Source organism: Ctenopharyngodon idella, chromosome 5 (genome assembly GCF_019924925.1).
Source record: "Ctenopharyngodon idella isolate HZGC_01 chromosome 5, HZGC01, whole genome shotgun sequence".
NCBI lineage: Eukaryota > Metazoa > Chordata > Actinopteri > Cypriniformes > Xenocyprididae > Ctenopharyngodon > Ctenopharyngodon idella.
In genome coordinates, this window is record NC_067224.1 from 33,773,562 (window position 1) to 33,789,853 (window position 16,292).

At 37.8% G+C, this 16,292-nt stretch overlaps 1 protein-coding gene across 10 annotated transcripts in view; it reads right to left on the minus strand.

The window, feature by feature from the left end:
- The window catches only part of acacb (acetyl-CoA carboxylase beta), a 31,914-nt gene that overhangs the window by 14,054 nt on the left and 1,568 nt on the right, over positions 1–16,292 (minus strand). For 2 of the 10 annotated variants that reach the window (XM_051893600.1, XM_051893599.1), the window contains exons 3-31: positions 15,590–16,136; positions 12,352–12,484; positions 12,105–12,243; positions 11,842–11,951; positions 11,672–11,753; positions 11,482–11,580; positions 11,288–11,397; positions 11,099–11,209; positions 10,771–10,980; positions 9,530–9,700; positions 9,142–9,303; positions 8,242–8,405; positions 7,980–8,130; positions 7,728–7,831; positions 7,542–7,623; positions 7,304–7,449; positions 7,061–7,211; positions 6,778–6,912; positions 6,218–6,364; positions 5,932–6,120; positions 5,566–5,666; positions 5,347–5,435; positions 5,042–5,166; positions 4,726–4,839; positions 2,652–2,765; positions 2,454–2,543; positions 2,251–2,369; positions 1,889–1,930; positions 511–534 (exon numbers count right to left, since the gene is read on the minus strand). In XM_051893600.1, coding sequence (XP_051749560.1) covers positions 511–534; positions 1,889–1,930; positions 2,251–2,369; positions 2,454–2,543; positions 2,652–2,765; positions 4,726–4,839; positions 5,042–5,166; positions 5,347–5,435; positions 5,566–5,666; positions 5,932–6,120; positions 6,218–6,364; positions 6,778–6,912; positions 7,061–7,211; positions 7,304–7,449; positions 7,542–7,623; positions 7,728–7,831; positions 7,980–8,130; positions 8,242–8,405; positions 9,142–9,303; positions 9,530–9,700; positions 10,771–10,980; positions 11,099–11,209; positions 11,288–11,397; positions 11,482–11,580; positions 11,672–11,753; positions 11,842–11,951; positions 12,105–12,243; positions 12,352–12,484; positions 15,590–15,981 — 3,806 coding nt within the window. In that variant the 5' untranslated portion in view covers positions 15,982–16,136. Of the gene's footprint in view, position 1; positions 2,154–2,250; positions 2,370–2,453; positions 2,544–2,651; positions 2,766–4,725; positions 4,840–5,041; positions 5,167–5,346; positions 5,436–5,565; positions 5,667–5,931; positions 6,121–6,217; positions 6,365–6,777; positions 6,913–7,060; positions 7,212–7,303; positions 7,450–7,541; positions 7,624–7,727; positions 7,832–7,979; positions 8,131–8,241; positions 8,406–9,141; positions 9,304–9,529; positions 9,701–10,770; positions 10,981–11,098; positions 11,210–11,287; positions 11,398–11,481; positions 11,581–11,671; positions 11,754–11,841; positions 11,952–12,104; positions 12,244–12,351; positions 12,485–12,726; positions 12,747–14,453; positions 14,579–14,881; positions 15,100–15,589; positions 16,137–16,292 lie in introns of those variants that run through there. The other 8 variants (XM_051893604.1, XM_051893603.1, XM_051893605.1 and 5 more) reach the window with 8 other exon arrangements.

The following is a 16,292-nucleotide window of genomic DNA, read 5'->3' on the forward strand; positions in this document are numbered from 1 at the left end:
GGGGAGAGGATGGAGTGTGTATGTTTGTGTTTGTGTGTGTGCGAGAGTGAGAGTGCAAACAGGCAAAAAAAGAGAATTAAGGGTGCCAATTATGGACAAAAGCATAAACCAATGGCACTGCTTGTGCTGAAGGAAAAAGCAAAAGTTTAAATGCAAAAAATACTCAGCAATCTTCTTCCATATTCTCAGTTTGATTGAAATTGGATTATGTGGCTCATCTAAATTAAACTGGCAAGGTGTTAGAAATGAATTGGTAAAGAGTCCATTTTCAGACTGTGTTGATTGGAATCACATTTAGGCAAATTTAGGCTTGTCGAATTACCCAACAAATTGACAAATTATGTGAGCCATTAAATCCAGATAACACAATTAAAAAGGACTGTCCCTTTGAGGCCAAATTTCTTCAAGTCATTAAATACTGTAAATGTATCTAGCATGCATTGCTGCAGACATACTATGTGGTAATGCACACACAAGGCTGACTGGTTGCAGGGAGGATCTGTACTCTACCTGTTCAAAGTAGGACTGCTCCCTCTGAAATGAGAGCAGGTGAGTGTTAGCATGGGGTCGCCATCCTTTAACTTTGGATGTCTTTCTATCATGATTTTGTTAAAAAAACAATCTTAGTAGAAATATTTTTCTTTAAAAAATTCAAAATGGATCATTAGATCATTAGAGTGGAAAAAACCTCTATGAAAACAGATTAGCAACCAAAGTAACAGTAAGGAAATCACTTTGCATTCGATAACAAAACACTTAAAGCTACAATCCTTAAAGGATTAGTTCACTTTTCAAATGAAAATGAGCCCAAGCTTTACTACTTAAGTTGAATAGGGAAGGTGTAGGATGCAGCGTAAACTTTTTGAACTGCAAGAGTTTTACACTTTCTTCGTACGTTGAATATGGAAGGCAGTCTGGCGGAAGCTAGATATTTTACTTTATAACTTGTTAAATATGGATTTTTTTTTTTTTTTTTTTTTTTTTTTTTTTTAACATAAACGTGTACTCCACATGGCTCCGGGGGCTGTTTTTTTTAACAGCCCCCGGAGCCATGTGGAGTACACGTTTATGATGGATGGATGTGGATAGAAGCACTTTCTGAAGCTCATACTCGTGGGTCCCGTTCACTGCCATTATAAAGCTCGAATGCGTCAGGATATTTATAAAAATTTCTCCAAGAGTGTTTATCAGAAAGAAGAAAGTCATATAACACCTAGGATGGCTTGAGGGTGAGTAAAGCTTGGGCTAATTTTCATTTGAAAGTGAACTAATCCTTTAATATACTATTCGTATACAGAAAACCCAGTTAATTTGATTCAGTGTGATTGACCAATCTGCTTTGACTTACATACAACTGCAAATATTTTTAAAAATATTTTGTGAATATTTTATATTTGAAGCTTTACTATTAAAATAAAAAGTAAAAATTACTCATTTAACTTCCATTGTGATATTTATTATTATTATATTTTGATTAATTTACTACATTACTTTTGTCTTTTGATCAATCATTCACAATGAGACCAAGAATGTGTAGTAAGAAAGTATCAATTTTGACTTTATGTCGACATTCATATTTCAAAGACGGTAAATAATTCAATGGCTATTTTAAATAAAGCCTTCAATAATGTGTAAAAATAATTGCAATCTAATCACTTATGTACCTTTTTCTTTCAAAGCAAGTTGATCAATCTTAAACCACCCCAGTGTGAAAAATCATGTGAAATCTGATTGCCCCAGTGCTGTATTCAATACCATCTCCCAGTATAGCTTAGTAAAAAGAACCCAAACCAGGCTTTAGCCCAAAGGGGGGAAGTTAGGTGTGTACGACTGGATCTGTTACATATTACTTCATTAGGGAGATGCTAATAAATATAGAGCGTATTACGTGGGCTTGAGCATGGACTGGCTCGCTGAGGCGTTAGGCTCTCTTTCAGAAGAAAGAAAACAATGTCAAAATTCTTACAGGGGATCTTATAGAAATATCCAGTCTAGGAATTATAGGTGGATTGTATATCCAGGTTAAATTTTCTTGTTATCTATGACATAAACAGTGTTGTCTGTTAAGCACCACAGCAATGAACTACCATTCATGAAGGTCATACCAAAACTTCAATATTTGAAAAAAGTTGGCCACAAGACTCCCATTGACTCTGAATTCATGGGAAAAATATTGGATATTTCAGCATTTGGAACATAATTATAAGCCCTATTCAGGATATGAAGATCTACATGTGATTTCTGCTATACCTGTTTGGGTGGGATGATGGTAACATGAACTGGAAATCTACTGCACATGTTCCATCCTGCAGTTGATGATGCTGAAGGCTGTTTAGCTCATAAGCAATATATCCCCTCCGTACGTATACCTGAGAAATTCCAGAGAAAGTTCATGGAAAGTCCTGACCACATACCACTAAACATTTGGGGAGAACAAGACGAGCTTTACTGACCTCTAAGGCAGCCATACAAACCACACGGTTGTTGTGGTAGAAGAAACTGGGCAAGACGTCAAAGATGGAGGTCTCAGAAAGGATGAGTTTCTGCAGATGCAGAATTTTTGACTTGTTATGCCTCTGTTAGATTTGTTAGAACATCAAAAAGATAAAAGTAGTAAAGTGGTAAAGATAAAAGAATCACTGCTGCTTTACCTTGAGGTTCTCAGGACAGAACTGATGCCCATACATATCAATAGCTGACAAAAAGATGGATTCCACCTGGTTATGTCTGAGTTCATATGAGGGCAAATGAGAGGCGATCAACACCTGAAGAGAGATATAGAGTTGTTATGGTTAGTGTATTGCTTACCGCATACTGTGCCATATATATATATATATATATATATATATATGCTGTCGAAAACAGTTGTGCAGTTTGATATTTTTGTGAAAATTTTTTAAGGGTTCTTTGTAACATTATAAATACAACCCGAATTCCAGAAAAGACTTTCAAATCACATGAGCCTATTTTTTTTTTTTTCACAATAGAACATAGATAACATAAATGTTTAAACAGAGAAACTTCACAATTGTATGCACAAAATGAGCTCATTTCAAATTTGATGCCTGCTACAGGTCTCAAAATAGTTGGGACGGGGGCATGTTTACCATGGTGTAGCATCTCCTCTTCTTTTCAAAACAGTTTGAAGATGTCTGGGCTTCGAGGTTATGAGTTTCTGGAGTTTTGGTGTTGGAATTTGGTCCCATTTTTGCCTGATATAGGTTTCCAGCTGCTGAAGAGTTTGTGGTCGACTTTGACATATTTTTTGTTTAATGATGCACCAAATGTTCTCTATAGATGAAAGATCTGGACTACAGGCAGGCCAATTCAGCACCCGGACTCTTCTACGATGAAGCAATGCTGTTGTTATAGCTGCAGTATGTGGTTTTGCATTGTCCTGCTGAAATACACAAGGCCTTCCCTGAAATAGACGTCGTCTGGAGGGGAGCATATGTTGCTCTAAAACCTTTATATACCTTTCGGCATTCATAGTGCCTTCCAAAACATGCAAGCTGCCCATACCGTATGCACTTATGCAGCCCCATACCATCAGAGATGCTGGCTTTTGGACTGAATGCTGATAACACGCTGGAAGTTCTCCCTTCTCTTTAGCCCAGAGGACACGGCGTCCGTGATTTCTAACAAGAATTTCAAATTTAGACTGGTCTGACCATAGAACACTTTTCCCACTTTGAAACGGTCCATTTTAAATGAGCCTTGGCCCATAGGACACGACAGCGCTTCTGGACCATGTTCACATATGGCTTCCTATTTGCGTGACAGAGCTTTAGTTGGCATCTGCAGATGGTACGGCGGATTGTGTTTTCTGACAGTGGTTTCTGGAAGTATTCCTGGGCCCGTTTAGTAATGTCATTTACAGTCATGCCGATGAGTGATGCAGTGTCGTCTGAGGGCCCGAAGACCACAGGCATTCAATAAAGGTCTTCGGCCTTGTCCCTTACGCACAGAGATTTCTCCAGTTTCTCTGAATCTTTTAATGATGTTATGCACTGTAGATGATGAGATTTGCAAAGCCTTTGCAATTTGACATTGAGGAACATTGTTTTTAAAGTATTCCACAATCTTTTTACGCACTTTCACAGATTGGAGAGCCTCTGCCCATCTTTACTTCTGAGAGACTCTGCCTCTCTAAGACATCCTTTTTATAGTTAATCATGTTACAGACCTGATATCAATTAACTTAATTAGTTGCTAGATATTCTCCCAATCTTTTCAAAATTTCTGCCAACTTTTTTGAGACCTGTAGCAGGCATCAAATTTGAAATGAGCTCATTTAATGGATAAAATTGTAAAATTTCTCAGTTTAAACATTTATGTTATCTATGTTCTATTGTGAATAAAGTGATTTGAAAGTCTTTAAGTTTTCATTTTATTGAAATTTAAAAAATGTCCCAACTTTTCCAGAATTTGGGTTGTATTTTTACTGTCACTTTTGATCAATCAAATGCATTCTTCCTGAATAAAACTATTAATTTCCTTTAAAATAATTATACTGATCCCAAACCTTTGAACTTACTGTATAAAACTATTAATTTCCTTGAGAAAAATGTAATGACCCCCTAACTTTTAAACAGTAGTGTACATACTGCTTAAATAGTATTATTAGTATGGTAATATGCTATTTTCAACACAGCCAGCATTAACACATATGTGCAGGAGTTCAAAAGAGGTCAAAGATCACAGCCACTGAGGTTCAGTGCATACCTGTCTGGCCCGAAGTGCCACTTTAGAGTTTTCCATTTTACTGAGTTCTGTAAGCTCATTAAGAATGACCATGAGCTCATCAGCCAGCATCGGGTCACGGCCACACAGCTGGTCCTGAAAAAGGTATTGTTTTTAAATTCAATGAGAACACAATGTGTCCATTAAACCTAACTACTGAATTGAGTTATGTTACTCCTTAGATAACGCGCTTATACTTCCTGTTCTTATTTTCATAATGACTGAAGGGAATCAACTGGCAATGACACATCTTAATTAAATAAATAAGCACTGTTAAGTAGTTCAGAAAGGATCTTACTATGAGCATGGTGACTAGAATGTTCTTCTGGGAGACCTGAGCATGGGAGAAGATGCACTCCAGTACTGGAGTCATGTCAGGCTTATACTGCTCTCTGAGATTGATGACACATTTGTCATAGTGAGCTGTTGGGGAGAGTGAGAGAATTATGTCTTATTAAAATTTACCATATTGTTTCTGCACTCTATCTACCTTTTGTCATTATTTTTCCAGATAGATTCTCAAAAAGAAAGGTAAAACTTGTGAAATCATTTTCTGTTTGCTCTGCTGTGATGGTATTATCGAGGTTACAGTTGGACATTTACCTTGCTGAAATTGCATCTCCACCTGAATGTACCGTCTCAACAGATCCAGCACAACTGATTTCATATAGCCTCTAACTCCACTACGGTACCTAAGAATGATTAAAAAAAAAAAAAAAAACAGGTGCATATTGACATTTTCTGGTTAACAGAGCAGTCTTTGGTTATCTTAAGATAACAGCAAAGGTAGGATCTATTAGTGAGTCATCGGGCATTTCTCACCTTTGCACTAGTTGCACAATGCTTTGAGTGTTCATGAAGAAAACCTCTCGGTCTGCTTTCCTCTGAAGCGTAGCAGCATGGCTGTCAAGTATATTTGCTATCTGTAAAGGTGTTGATTAAAAAACTGAAAGTTGCCCCCAGAACTTTCATTAATTACAATATCTTTACAAAGTAAATATATCAAGTAATATAATTTGGTATATTTTATCACTAAATGATAATCCCAATTATTGACAATGGTTCCTAAAAATATATCTGAAGGTTTCAAGTATTGATAAAGACTATTACACTTGACTATATATAATACTGTCTAGAGATATGAGCACAATCTATGTTTCAGATAAGAATATTTATTTCATCACTCACCCTTTGGCTGGGGAACTGACAGAGCACAGAGGTAATGTTACTGGCATACTGTGCCATGACCTTTCGAATTGCTTTCTCCACAGTAACTGGTATACGCCCTGCAACGCTGGTCATAATCTCCTGCAGTTCAAGAAGAGGCAGAGACGGGTCCCGAAGTGTCTTCATCAGCGTGTCGACCCACTTCTTCAGCTGTAAAGATATATGGATAGATATGGATAGTTAATAGACTAGTCAGCACAATGTTTTCATGCTGCTTTGAGTCTGATCAGTGGATCAGTGTTCTCACTTTTTGACTGAAGTATGGCTCCGGCAGACAGTATCCATCCATAATTTTCACCAGGTTCTCCAGAACATTGTGGAAGACCTGATGAAGCCTCTCCCCTACAATGGGCAAAGGCTCCTGAGATGGTAATGCCTCAGTGTTCGGCTTTACCTGAGGGAGGAGACCAAGAATTAATACTTCTGGAGTGAGTCTAAAAATGACACCAGTAAAGAAGCAAAAACTGCAGCCCCAAAAAGTATTTGGACACTAAAACATACATGAATTATATTCAAAAATCATTAATGTCACTGCATTAGATATCAAACCAACTTTTGTTGTAACATGTTTTGTTTGAAAAGTGCGCTTGAGCTATTGTTTTCTTTACAATTGCCAATATTTTCTTTTATAAAGCAATCATATTCATACATTTTTAAGTGTAGTCAAACTCCCCAATACATCTTTGGGCCATCCAACCAAATGGGACAACTATCATTTTTTTCAACATTTGCCCAAGGTGCTAACAAAACAGTAAGTGGATTTCATCATGTGCTTCATCTTGTGAGAAGCAATTAAAGATAAATCACCGGATGAATACAGCTGGGGTCATCCAGGTCCATTCGCGCCACTACACAGCCGGGCTCTAATACGGTTCCTGGTCTTTTTAAAAAGTGAATGCAACCAGAATGCTGGACATGCAGGGTCATCACCATCTTCATAACCTGTAAAAAGGAGACAAAAGCAATCCATCTCTTCATCACACTGCATCCATCTCTGTCAGTCCCACATAATGTCATTTCCAGTATATGATGAAGTGCATTCTGTAGAAACTGCTACATAGAAATGTAAAATACTTTGCCTCATCTTTACCTCAATTTCAGCATAAGGCTGAGAGGCCAAAACATGAGAACCATCAGAGACCACATACTGCAACAGCTTTCCAGCAGAGGGTGACCTGAGTACTGTTGGATCTCGCTCCTTCTCAAACACACACGTTTTGTTACCCACTGTGATGCGATAGCTGTACATCATATAACAAAGACCAAATAAATGTCAGTGGGTACATAAGTAAGTACACTGTAGTTTACAACACAAAATGTCTGCTTCTCCAACCTGTCGATCTCCTCCTTCATGTAGGTTGTGTAGCTGCTGCCACCATAGGAAAGTAGCAGACCACCATCACTGAGTCTATGGACATCAACTTCAATATCTGAATCATTCATTATGATAACATACGTGGTGGGTGACTGCCGTGCCACCTGTAACCCAGACACAAGCACACACATTCACAATTGTTAATCATAAATCAAAAGATGATGAAAGGTATTTCGTAAAGTGTGTTTTATGTTACCTTCAGGCAGTATTTGACTCCATCATAAATCAGATCAGCATTGAATGTGTTGACCAAACTAGCAGCAGGCAACACCTGGCCCCTAAAACATCAAGAAATGCATTAAAACACAGAATTAAAACAGTATAGTGGTATCTTTAGGTTTTTAATGCCTTAGATGCTGGAGTGTCTGAGCAGTGGAGATACCTCTCCAGTGAATGCAGGAAGTCAGACATGCTCTTTCTGAAACTTGCATCAGCAACATGTAGAGCACCACATACCACCCCTAACATGGTGTCTGGCCTCTCAGCCTAAGAGAAACATACAATATGTAAAACAAATGTCACTTTACCCTAAATGGCTTCAATGTTCACTTTACATGTGCAGAAATCAGAGCTGAGTTCCTAGAGACACTTTGTCTTGATTCGGGACAATACTCTTCCCAGGTTTGGGTCCTACCTGCACTTTTTCAGCAATTAGGTGGTCCAGCCAGCCAGTATCAATGTCATTGTTCCTGAAACTCTCCGTCTCCAGTAGTTTAATGAGGTATTCCACTGTGGTCCTGAAATCTCCTCTGATTGACAGCTCCTTCATGGCTACCACCATGTTCCTGCAGGCCACAGGAACAAAAACTTAATTTATTCAGCACAAAAAGAGAGCTCTGTCTAATTTTTTTCTAAAGAGCAAAAAAAGAAAAGACTGCGGATCTCAATGGACTCACGAGATGGCCTCCTCTCGGTTTTCGCCCCAGGAGAAACAATGTCCAAACTGAGAGTCTGCAAACTCATGTAAACCTCCGGTTGCTCCTACACTGAAGTAGCCCCATACGTTCTTACTGCTGCGGAAGTTCAACTCCTGAACGGTACCTGAACTTGGTTTAAAGCCCTTAAGAAGACAAAAAAATAAATAAATAAATAAATGTATGAAGAAATAAACTGCTAAAGTAGCCTTCAATGCTCTAAAAGATTTTAAAAACCTCAAAGAAGATAACTAAGCAGGGGTAACTAAAATAACACCAATGAATGAATTCAGACAAGAAGTTTAGTAAATTTTGCATTATTAGACAATTTTAGAAAATATACTCATGATTTTGCATATGATTTTGCAGTGTTGCATATACAACACTGTTTAAAAGCTTGGGGTCGGTAAGATTTAACACTTGTGAAAAAGTCTCTTAAGCTCACCATAGCACTGAAGCTCATAACTTATATGGTCAAAAATACAGTAACAACAGTAATACTGTAAAATATTATTGCAATTAAAAATTACTGACAAAGCTGAATTTTCAGCAGCCATTACTCAAGACTTCAGAAATCATTCTGAAATGCTGATTTGCTGCTCAAAAAAAATTCTTTTTATTATCAATTTTTGTGTTGCTTAATATTTTTGTCGAAATACTAACTTTTTTTTTTTTCAGGATTCTTTGATGAATAGAAAGTTGACAGTACAGCACTCATATACATCATAAATATCTTTATACTGTTACTAATGATCAATTTAATGTATCCTTGCTGAATAAAAGTATTCATTTAAAAAAAAAATCTTCACCCCAAAATTTTAAACAACATTGTACAGAATGTTGAATCAAGCTTTTTAACATAAACCTGAACTAATTTCTCACCTCATCTGGGTTCTCACTGGTGATGCGTGCAGCTATGACATGTCCCCGTGGACAGGGGATGCATTCTGGAGATTCAAAGTTGATAGGTGTGTCTCCCCACGGAGCTTCACCATAAAGCAAACGGATATCCTTAATTCTGTAAAGAGGGATCCCCATTGCTATCTACAGGGAGAGGGCACCAAAAGTTTATGATCAGCATTTGAGAATTATAGATATATTAACAACAAAGTATGAATAATATTAGAGAAATATGATTTGTTCCTGTTACTTTGCAGCAAGAACCTCAATACTTCATTAAACAAACAATAGCACTATTGGAGGGGTCACTATGTCATACACACAGCGCTTCGGAGTTCTGTTACCTCCTGACAGCTGTACTTTGCTTTACCTGTAGCTGTGCAGCAGGAAGGTTGACGTCAGCAATCATCTCAGTGCAGGGGTGTTCCACCTGTAGCCGTGGATTCAGCTCCAGGAAGTGGAAACTTCCATCTTCGGAAAACAGATACTCGACTGTACCAGCACTCACATAGCCCACCATTTTAGCCAGACGCACTGCATACTGACACGCAGAGCAGAAAATTAATTGTGCATGCCAATATGAATAGCATTGTGGTACAGTTCCCAAAACCAAATGATGAGGATTAATTAATCATATGCACAAAAATATCATGACCTTTCATTAATACTGGAGTGCACAAGAAAGTGAAAAGAAAGACTAGAGCATTTTAGGACAAATTGATCAGCTGATGTTTGTATATATTGTATTTATTGTTCTCTTTATTTCCTATTGGCATTTTCTTTATCAAACACAGTAATGTCAGCATTTAAGACATTTTTAACAACCAGTTTTGTTTGGCATTTAAACACTTTCAGTACACATATTAAAGAGTCAGGGGCCAGCTGAATCAGTTGTGTGGAAGTTAAAACTTCGCCTAGCTGTGGCATAAACTAAATATTTTTGTGTTGCTTAGTTGAAATGTAACTCTATATATAAACTAAATATTTACAGAAGTGAGTAACGATTGGAATAAAACAAAAAAAGACTGTTTTACCTAGCAGACTTCAGTCCATGATGATGTTGAAATTTACACTTGCTTACATTTCAAGATAGAGAACATTTGGTAAATAAATCTTGTGGCTTTTCAATGCGAAACCAGATCTAAACAGTGCGCCTCTGCATGCATAGCTCCGTGTTGTGAAATAAAATCAATCATAATAAATGTCATTTCCTATATTTTTTGTATCAGTATTTATTTATTGCTCATTCATTTCAAAAGTTTCTGAATGTTATTTGCATATAAGAACACCTATTATGTTATTTCATTATTAAGTATTGTATTTCAATGGAAACTTATTTTTACTGTTATTTACATGAGGCAAAAGAAGTTACAATTCTGAAATTTAAAGCATTTTAACAACTTCTGCTGACAAATTGGAAGGCTGCCATTGGATCATTGAGGGTAAATGTCAAATTATGTAACTGCACATTAGAACTTACAACCTACCAGCTACATTGTGCTTTAAGAACAAATGGCAATCTTTCAATCCTCCAAGTTACGAGCCGTTAGTTTTAACCACACAACCCCAAATGCAACAAGGCCAGAAAATTTTCACAGATTTTTGCCTCACCCGCTCCATGTGCTCAAAAGTGGTGGTGGAGGCAATGGTAGCAGGAGCTTCTTCTATGATCTTCTGGTGGCGGCGCTGGATGGAACAGTCTCTGCCGAACAGAGAGATGGCATTACCATACTGATCAGCCAGGATCTGCACCTCCAGGTGGCGCGCATGTTCGGCTAGTTGCATGATGAAAATGGGTGAACCTGGCACTTCAGTCTGCACCTGTAGCAAAGAACAAACAACAGAGACACCATGCATTGAATCCAAACCTGTAACTACACAGAATAATGAAGTCCTTTCAAAATAAAACAAGCATATTTATTAACACAGCAGTATGTACCTGTCTGAAAAAGCTGGGAAAGTCTTCGGAACTGTCCACTTTTCGGATGCCTTTCCCTCCCCCTCCTTCTGATGCTTTGATTACCACAGGGTAGCCAATCTTTTCTGCACTCTAACCACAAGAAAACACAGTATTAGCAGGATAAAGGAAGTCAAATGTTAAAGTCTGAATTCTGTAGCAAAAACACACCGCTAGTCCCTCGTCCACATCTTTAACACAACCCTGCACATAAAGTTCAGGAGGAACACTGATCACACAACCATGTCTCTGATCTTCTTCTGCCCACTCAACCCTCAGACCTGATAAAAGACAAAGAAGGAGAGATAAAGACATAGATAAAGAGAGCTCTAGCAACAGGTCATGCCATGCACTGGATCTCTCACCTGTTCCACTCCAGGGCAGTGTGGGGATCTCTGCGCTCTGAGCTACGATGGAAGATGCCACCTTATCTCCTAATGCCCACATGGCTTTACTGGAAGGCCCTGAAAAAGACAACCCTATCAACATCCTTTGTTCTCAACTAGCAAGGCTAAGCTGGCTAAACAGGTTATAGATGATAATGAGAAAAAATACCTAAGAAACATATCCCTGATTTATGGAGGAGCTCTGGTAGTTTGGGGTTCTCAGAAGCATGGCCCCATCCAGCCCAAACGGCCTTATAAGAAGACAAAATCCATTAATGATCATCAGTAATGATGGAAAATACACATCTGATACCAAGACAGATATTGGTGGGGCCATACCTGCACTGGAATTCTTTTGGCAATATCCACGATCATCTCAACATTGGCATAGTTGTTGTTATTTGGGCCCCCAGGGACTGGCACATAGTGATCAGCCATTTTAATGTATTCTGGAGATAAACACAATTCACTTTAGGTATAATTTTTGTCAGTAAATTCAAATTGAAAAATAATGCCCAGTACCAATGATTTATAAGATAAAATAAAATAAAAAAGTTAGATAATACAATATAACTTTTGTGATCATTTTCTTTTCTGTAAACCTGCATTGGCTTTCAAGTCTTCAGGTGTGACCATCACCACAAAGCGAATGGTTCTCTCATTACGGAACATTTCATACGACCAGCGCCGAATTGAACGCATACATTTAACTGCAGCAATGCCATTATTAGCAATCAGCACCTAATGAGAGAGATAATTACATGAGCATACATAATAAATTAAATCCTTTTTTTTTTTACAGTTATGTGAAAAGGAACAAAACAACATACACAAACGCATGTCTCTGACCTTATCTATAATGCGGTTTCCTCCAAAGCGAGTGACAAACTCAGCTGGTGAGGCGACGGTGAAATCTCTATGCACGTCCATTTTCCTGTGTTCTTTGCCCTTTTTCAGCAGATGGGGGCCTGACATGCTAGGCCTACAGACAAAAAAAAAAATATCATTATAATTATCTGAACATGTACAATAATTCTCAGAAGGAAACCCGGTTAAGGATCCAATAGCTAATAATGTAAAGTCTACATGAATATGAATGTAACGTGTGGAACTGCTGAAATGAAAACATTTTACATAAGCCTCAGCGAGAAACACCAACAAGTACCATTTAAGCCAATACAAGCATATTAAATGATAAAACGTTTAAAAAACAAACAAACATACGAGGTAAGAATCCATCAAATCAGCATAACTCCTCTAAGTCAACGTGATCTGTCCATGTAAACAGTTTCTTTCTGGCCTCTGTACTCTCCACCTCTGTCAAAGTGTGCTATAATATAAATGCTCACACAAGCAAATCAGCCAATCACAGCGTTATGTGTTATCATAAAGGCTACAGACAGTACTGACTAACCCTGAAGTTCTAACCCCTGAACTGTACAACTACAGCTAACTTCACACTTCAAGTCACAGACCCATGTTTTGACCCAAATGACGCATGCAGTCTTTACCATATGCCAAGGTGACATAAAACTAAGCAAATAATTGCTGATCACCTGCAGTATCACACTTCATTTCTTTTTTGCAGTCATCAGTGGAAACAAAACTGTTATGCTGACTATTGTTTTTTAGATGTGTCACACAAAATAGTTACTCTTTATGAGAAACTCAAGATAAGGCATGTTACCTTATGCAGCATTTAGAGAGGCACCAATATTACCATTCAGACCAATATCAATAAGACAATAATTATTTTTACTTGTCCTATAATTATTAAAATTCTATACTATTTTGTCAAAATAAAAAACTAAAACCTAAAATCAACCGTTTTAAATTCTTCAAGTGAATTTAGGCATCACAATATATAATGAAAACTGGATATTTAATGTGCATTTGTTATTAAATTATTGTTTTAAAGATTAACTTTGAGTGTTAAATGACAGCAAAGATGGGGATATGAGCATGCACAATTAAACATCCAATACTGACATATACCAATCTCTACTCAATACGGTACCTATATATTGTGCAGCCCTAGCATCTTTTTTAGATTTTAAATGGTTTATGATTGATACAGTCTTCATGAGCAGTCAAAAAACGCATTTATTGAAAAACACATGCTTAGTAAAAAAGACCAATGTTTTGTAATTGCCTCATTTTGTGCAGAGTATTTACAAAAAAAAAAAAAAAAAATCAGAAGAATTACTATCCTGGTCTTGACGACTATGCTACGTTGGTAACACGGGGGAACACATATTCACTATTAACCATGACTTTTCCCTCAATAAACTCCTAATAAACTGCTTATTAATAGTTATTAAGGTAGTTGTTAGTTTAGGTATTGGGTAGGATTAAGAATGTCGAATAAGGTCATGTAGAATAAGGCAATAATATGTGCTTAATAAGTACTAATAAACAGCCAATATTCTATAATATGCAAGCTAATAAGCAAATTAGTTAAAAGACTCTAAAATAAAGTGTTACCGCTATAAGTTCTGAGACTTCATGTCTGTTTTCAATTATCCAGCATCTAAACTGCCCACAAACGATGAGCAGATGCATTTGCTTTTACTGTAATCTGTAGAACTGGATGTGGCAACAGGAGAAACCTTTCAAACATTGCCGTTATCTCTCCAGTTTTCGTTTATTCTTATATGAACTCACATGCTAACATCATCAGGTTACATTACGTAACACTTCATGCACAGTTCGAACAGTCTGTTTTGAGTTGTGCAGGATTTTGCTGAAATGCATTCCAAAACTCTCTTCTAACACTACTGTGCACTTGAGAGAAACTCACACGCTGCTGTGTTATGCTACGCTGCTAGGAACAACAACAGAAACTACACCCCTTTCTATACTTCCAGTATGCTACCCTTGCCAAGAACATACTGTCCAATTACAAACGGGAGGTTCCAGAGAACAAAGTGCATGTTTGGTCTGGTACCAACCTCTTGAGGCACTGAAACCAGTTGAGTGTTTGCCCTCCTTCTCCGTCCATGGCGAAGTATCAGATGATAATGCAGATGAAGAAAAACAACAGCTAACACGTTTTATGTTCCCTCCCTTTTCCTCTTTTGCTCTTTCCTTCTCATATCCCCTCCCCCATGTCAATGAAGACCTCCATTCACCACCACTTGTTTAAGAAAAACAAGCTATAAACCTAGTATGGATAGTCATTGTTTTTAGTTTCTCTCCAGAAAATTAACTGCAAAACTTCTTGCAAAATCTCAGTTAACCGACAACAAGCTTCTGAAAGATATATAACCTGCAAAGATTTGTGCAACAGCACACTGCAATAAATTGCTGAACATACTCGACAAACGTCACCAAAAGAATAGATCTGTGTAGACAAATGTCACCAAAAGAATTACCTTACCTTTTGGCCTTTGAAGTTTCACTTCCATTGTGAGAAAAACAAAATACATATGTCCTGCTCTAGATTATCAACCTATTTCCATTGGTTCCAGCCAATTGAGCAATTGTCAAGTAGGCGACTTGTTGAAGAGGAAAACAACGTCCCTCGGGTTACACACAAATAGCCGGAGACCACATCAAAACATCTCGACCCAACTGACCCCTAAATATATGTCTAGGGTATTTTGACTCTGTTTTTTTACACTGAAACGCAATGAGAATGACTTTGAAAGTCAACATCGGGAGCATTGCTTCCATTAATAGTACTGAAATGTGCGGCATGTCACTTTAACAGGTGACAAGCACGAGAAAGTCACGTGATCACAGAGTGTGCTGAGAATGACCATATGGCTGTACTTCAGGTCCATAACTCTGTCCTGTTTGACATTGCAGTCTTTTATGTGGTGCACAGTGTCCCCTACCGATATTAAAGAGCATATCTAAAGACTAGACAGCAAAGTTAACTAATAAACCAAGATAGTGGGCCATATTGAGGCCCAAAAGGGAACATTTGTACTAGTCTTCAAGATCTGATTTCAATAGACTTCAAAAACCTTTACAGACAAATATTTCTTTCAAAACCTAAATGTCATGTCAACAGCACATCTACAGCTTAAAACCTAATCAAATCGGTCATGTACACACTTAAACAACAATAAAAGAAGCTCACCTCAAACAGGTCGACGGAATCGGGGGTGACAGCACTTCTGATGACATGGTAGGTACTGCGTTAGGTGCCTCTGTGCTTTCGGGATGAGGTTTGGTGACCTGGCCCATAACCAAAGGCTCATCATCAGAGGAATAATCTTCAGAAGCTCCTAGAATAAACTTCAGTTTCTCTTTAGCCTGAACACCGGCACCAAACCTGGGCCTGTCAGATTTACTGCTTTCCACGGTTAACGTGTCGGAAACAGCTTCTTCTATGACTTCTAAATGGTCAGTGGGATCACTGGTAGTTGACGCAGGAATTGTCTTATTTCCTGTTGAGGTGCTTGCTGATTCAGGGTCCACTGGAGGAGACCGTTCCCCTGAACAGTTTGTGGTGGGTGTTTGTGATGGCATCTCTCTTACCCCATGGACATCAATGATGGATTCAAATGGACGCTAAAAGTAAGAGCTGACAGCCCATTATAGTGGTTGGATATAAATTTTGACCCTACTTGTAGGATGAGATGATGGTCCCTTTTATTTTTGTCTTGAGTTTTGTAAGTGTTTAACTGTAAAAGAATAAAGAAAAATCATGCCACAATTAGGTTATCAAAAGTGTGCACAACACTAGATGGCATCAGTGTGCAATATTATGATGCAACCAAAACACTCTGCTTCTCTTGTATGATATTTAAAGCTAAGGTGAATCACTCATAGGTTGTATT